At 35.6% G+C, this 5697-nt stretch overlaps 1 protein-coding gene across 2 annotated transcripts; it reads right to left on the bottom strand.

Annotated features, from left to right (window-relative positions):
* Window positions 1-446: 446 nt before the first annotated feature.
* LOC109242294 (F-box/kelch-repeat protein At1g67480) lies at window positions 447-4552 on the bottom strand. 2 transcript variants are annotated; one of them, XM_019409159.1, is made up of 4 exons: window positions 4309-4552; window positions 3467-3548; window positions 2502-3343; window positions 447-1540 (listed from the first exon to the last, which is right to left on the bottom strand). In XM_019409159.1, the coding sequence occupies exons 3-4, from the start codon at window positions 3014-3016 to the stop codon at window positions 913-915; spliced, it is 1143 nt and encodes a 380-aa protein (XP_019264704.1). In that variant the 5' UTR covers window positions 3017-3343; window positions 3467-3548; window positions 4309-4552; the 3' UTR covers window positions 447-912. The 2 variants fall into 2 exon arrangements, with proteins under 2 accessions (XP_019264704.1, XP_019264705.1); XM_019409160.1 differs by having other exon boundaries at window positions 3467-3543.
* Between the last annotated feature and the right edge of the window lie 1145 nt (window positions 4553-5697).

Raw genomic sequence — 5697 nt, 5'->3', positions numbered from 1 at the left:
TTAAGCCATATTAATGCTTAAAACCCAACAGTTACAAAATGTATACCCATCAAATATGGTCACCAGCCACCACTTCTGGATTGCAGTTACAAAGCAAACATCTTATTTTTCATACAGTTACATAAACTAGTGCTTATGCCCTGAGGCCTTTACTGAAAAATGCTGAAGGTTGTCCCTTCCGCATTACAACTCCCACCTTTCAACTACATAGCACCCTCAAGAACCAGCAAAGCAGCCTTCTATATTCATTGCTTCTTTATATATTTGTTTTAGACAATCATTTGTCGCTACAAACGCCTCATAGATGTGTGTATAATAATTTGAACGATAAAAATAATTAGACTATAAGATTCTGTTTGGAACTCAATAATAGGAAAAATGAAAAAGATATTTCTAAAGAAACCAAAGCATACTATGTAAAAAAAAAAGGAAGGTTTTCTTGCATGAGCTATTCAATAGTATAAAATTGAAAATTATGGGTGAACCCGATCAAATACATGAACAGATACCAAAAGAATTATTTTTTTATTTACAAATTGGTAACGACATGAAAGCATGTCCAGGGTGACAGCATATATCTATTAGGGAGTACAACATCCTTCAAGAAGTAGTTTCAGTCCTAACCTGACAACATAAAAATAACATATCGAGTTTCGGTTGTATCCCATGTTATGGGATTATTTAACAGAAGATAAAAGCCATATTTATAGGAGAAGCCGTCTAAGATCAGATTGAAGTTGAGCAAGAGAAAACACAAGTCATTCAGAAGCAGTTCAAATTTTGAAGTAGTTTAGAGGAACCTAACAGGTTAACTGATCATCACACCTGAAGAGAAACCGAGTATACAGACATTTGTGCGTCGATGATCATAGATGCATTGGAGTCTTCTAACTCTTTCTTGCAATTTGATTTTTATGCCTTGATTGTAACAGTACAAAGGCACGCACCAGATGGCTTTATGTCACAAGTCTGCCACTGTAATTCTGGAGCTGCATTAGGATTATATAGCAGGGTGTTATAACCAGGATCGCCTTGTAGAGAAAACAGCAAAAGCTTCCCATCCAGTGTGCCAAACTGGAATCGAATGCTTGAACTCCCTGTCACTGGAACTGGCTCCATCTTCCATGAATTGTCCTCCGGATTGAAAATGGATAGTTTCCGCTGGTTCTTCCATTCTATGCAGAAGAGCTTCTTTTCCAGAACAGCATGAGCGGTAACCATAACACAACCTTTTTTCATCTCGCCCCAAGTGTGACTCTTGGGATTATACACATCAACAGACCTAGAATTCCCAATTGTAAAACTTGATCGACCACCCATAATATAAAGCTTTCCCCCAAATCCACATGCAAAACAGCCCCACCTTGGCCTGCGAAGACTCTCGATCACAGTCCATTTATCTTGATCTGGATCATAAACCTCAGCACAAGAAAGAGATTCTCCATCTATCCCAAAACCACCAACTGCATAAACCATTCCATCCACCTCAGCACAAGCAAAATCATAACGTGCCACGTTCATGCTAGCCATTTTGCTCCACCTGCCCAAGATATATAAAAGGAAAAAAAGAAACATGAATCATTCAAAACATCAAAAGATAGTTCTCTTATAACTCAGTTCAAATCAGCAGATCAAATTGCGCACTTATGCCAGGCTGTCATCCTACCAACAAATAAAGGGAAATTGTGGGAGGATAAAAGAGAAGCTACTACTTCCAAAAGAGACCAGTCTAGTTGTGGTGTCAATTGACCTAGTAATTCCAAGTAAAGTTTACTCCGGCCAGGGATGCAAATAAACCAACAGATCCACAATGTAAATCAACAAAGTCTATTTTTCTATTTTATTTTTTTTATTGTTAAATCCATAATGTCTATTTTCCTTTCAACAATTTCTGAGAAGGAGATGACAAGGGTTTCCACTATTTGAAGCACTCATAAATCAGACGCAGGTGCACAATTTTTTAATGATAATTACCCTTGGATTGATAGTGTTTTTATATTGGTGGTAAAGGCGAAGCTATCTCAAAAGCATTCCTGCACATGTCTACTAGGAAAATGGGCAGTTGGAAGTACACAAAAATAAGGAAAACTACATTACAGCAAGGCATAAGAACGAACATACCTAAATCTCGTGATTGATAATGATGAAAACAAGAGAGAATCTAGGGAAGTTAGCAAAATATTTGGGATATCTTGGAAGTTGAGTGGCTAGTAAAGTAAAATCAGCGACAAATATTTTTAAAAACGATAGCAAGGTAAACAACCCAAATCACAGCCACTAACACATTTCTCATATGTAAACATGAAAACAAAATTCAGAAATTTCTATCAAGGTTGGGTCAGCTAGATAATTTATTTTTGGGGAGGAAAACTAAATTATCTTATATGGAACCGCACCGCCAAACCTCCTACTCATGCATTATCCCACCTCACACTAGCTGAAAATATGCGTCCATCTCGCCCCAAAAAGAGAAGGAAATAAAAACAGAAGCACTGACAGACCTGTTCAAGTAAGAATCGTATTGATAAACGTCGGCTGAGACCGACCCAGATTCATCAATCATGGAATGACCACCCATAACAAGAAGTTTACCATTGAGAACTACAATTCCAAAAGCAGCCTTTATATGACCGGGCATCTGTGGGAGCTGATGGTGTTTGTTTCCTAAACAGTCGAAAACCTCCCAGTAGCTTTCTCTTCCTTCAGCATTCACAGTCAGGACATAAAGCCATTCCTCAAGCAGACCAGCCAGCTTTCTAATGCTGATGAACTCTTTGCTTTGCAGAAATGACCTCCACCACTTGCAGGCACCACCCATAGCAGGAAAATCGGATCGGGGAACAAGCGCAAGGCAATACTTTGCCACATCATCTGGCAGTCCAGGCAAGATGGGGCCATCAGACACATAATTATAAGTTAAAAAGGAACCAAAACCTAGACTATCTTGCTGGCTCAAATCTGTGGAACACATACTTGATGCAGTGACTCTCTTGTTTCCACTTACAACACCAAGCATTTTTTAAAACCACAATTTTTTCACAAAGTGATACGATCATTGACCAGGCCTCTTCTCTAAAGTAATTGAATAAATTGGCAATTGACTAAAGAAATTCATGATATCCTTCACTAATTGCAATCTTAGAAGACCAAGGGATAAAAGAAGTTGAAGAACTAATCACTTGTGCGGTAAAGGTCAATGATTTTCTATGCTTGATCCAATCAGAGTCAAATTCCATGCCACTTCTTCGGGTTCTATGGTAAAACTTGTTAGACGGACAACCCTTGCTGCTACCACTTTCTATTTTCCGCAAGTTTTCTGCTACCCCAAGCATTTCCCAAATACCTATTCAGAAAAGTAAATGTTTTTAAGTACCTTTCACTAGCAAAAGAAGACTAACGAATAACTACTCAGTAAAAAGACACAGATTTATTAAAAAAAAAAAGATAACAAAAATTGAAGGAATACCTTCCAATGCGATAGAATTTAAAGGTCTCAACCTCCTGTTACTTCCATCCTGTACAAGTCTAAAAGCAAAGAATCACCTGCCCTACATCATACAACGAGTCATATATAGTTACTTCATCTGCACTCTATGAAGAAGATATTCTCCCGAAAAGCAAAACCAAATTACCACCATTAAGCCTTTCAACATTAAACAACATAGAAAATTTATGAATAAATGCTGCAAAATGCAAACAAACCAAAAATAAGAGAGCAATTAGTAGATAACTCGGCCGCTGCCTGGCACATACTCCTCTCACATGAACAAAGCAAAAGTAAGGCATGCCAACAGGGTCAGATGTAGTATTCTAGTGACTGCTTCAATTGAAGCCACAACTTTTGAGGCTGAGTATAAACTTATGTGTAAAAATTCACTAAAATTACAAAAATGGTAGACATAAATCCATAATTTTAAAAATATAATGGGTTCAATGTTAAAAACATTAAAGTTGAAGTTATATAGTTTAAATTCTAGATCCGCCTAGGCATGCCGGTAGAGATCAAAAGAGAAGTGTTAAGTTACCCTACCCACCATAGCACCAGCCAAAATCCCTGTACCAAAACCCCAACAACTCCCTTAAAAGTCAAAGGAAGGGAGGGGGGGGGGGGTTGAGGATGCAAAATAAATATTTTTAAACAAAAAGCAAAAGAAACACAGCTTCTGAATTAGTGTATCATCCCCACTATCATGGAGATACAAAAAAAAAAAATACAGTGTTTACAAAGTTCATAATTTAATAAGAAAGAATCAGAATGTAGACAGCTGCAACACAAAGAGATCAGAAAAGGGAGTAAAATGGAATTACCCAAAATTAAGCTGAATGTCTGAAACAAACACTGCGGCTATTTTCCGACCGCAGTGCAAAGGGAGATGTAGATTCGGATAAAACAATATGGAGAGAATTTATAGGAACAACAAAGATATATAAATATATATAAGCGGTAGAGGTAAGTGAGATGTAGAAGATAAGAGTGACAGAGAAGGACACCGTCACTAGTGATTCGGAGGATTTTCAGCTCAGCTCAGCCGAAAATAAAGATAGAGACAAGACTCGTTCTTTATCTGTAATTCAACGACATTTGTTTTCTTCAACTTGCTGCCTCTACACTCAAACGTGGATATTCTTTAATTTCAGGTCAAACGCCCGGTTGAGCTGGATTTGAACAGGTCTAAAATTGATTATTAATGTATGTATTATGTAAGAGTAAATAGACTTCCCATTTGTTTATTTCTTTTTTATTTATAGTATTACTTAATCACCAATGGGAAAAAGATATATGTGTGCACCAAATAGATATAAGGCAAGGAGACCCAATCCCTCCGCACATATTTATTTTATGTATGAAAATATTATCTATAACAAGTTGCATTTATTTTTTTTGCGGAAGACCTTACTTTTATAATAGAGCAAATGAATAATCTACCAAATCCATTCTTGAGACCCTAAATTATTTTTGTAAACTTTTTGGTCAAAATATTATACTTTTCGGATTTCGAGAGTTAAATGAGTTTATTTTCACCATGACTTTTTATATACCTTTTAAATATTTTCAATTGTTAATTATTGTGATTTATAGTACTTTTTATGTAATTTTTAAATATATATAATGTTACATTAAAGTATTTAACGATTCTATGATCAAATTTATGATCAAAGTAAAAAAGTTTGACTGTTGAAATTCGAAAAGTATCACCCTTTTTGGAATGGAGGGAAGTAGATAAAAATCAAAAGTACTATTTTCAAAAAATTACTCCATTAATTTAATAAATACCATCAAAATATGAAGATAATACATTCACATCAAGAAAATAATCAATACTACAAAATACTATAACAAGTGTAGTATTTTATCCCAAGTATGCTGACTATTACAATCTCTATAGTTTCTTTGAATCTTTGTTCCAAAAAATAAATTCAAGGGCCTCGAGCATTTATCTTGAATTTAATGAATTTGATCTTGATTGAATTTGAATTCAAGGGCTTAAATCTTGATCTTGATTGGTAATTTTGAATTTAAATGTGGATTTAATTTATTCATTGTAAACTCTTTGATGACTGTCAAGAACAGTAATTATCCCATGAACAAGTGACTTTGATGTTGAACACTCCGGTATTTGATTTGTCTTCTATCTCAATCTTCGAGTGTTGGAATTTATAGAGAAGGCTTGAATGTTTGTGACTTTGATCCATGTG

This window comes from Nicotiana attenuata, unplaced genomic scaffold, assembly GCF_001879085.1.
Source record: "Nicotiana attenuata strain UT unplaced genomic scaffold, NIATTr2, whole genome shotgun sequence".
Lineage (NCBI taxonomy): Eukaryota > Viridiplantae > Streptophyta > Magnoliopsida > Solanales > Solanaceae > Nicotiana > Nicotiana attenuata.
This window is presented reverse-complemented; position numbering and strand designations above follow the sequence as displayed.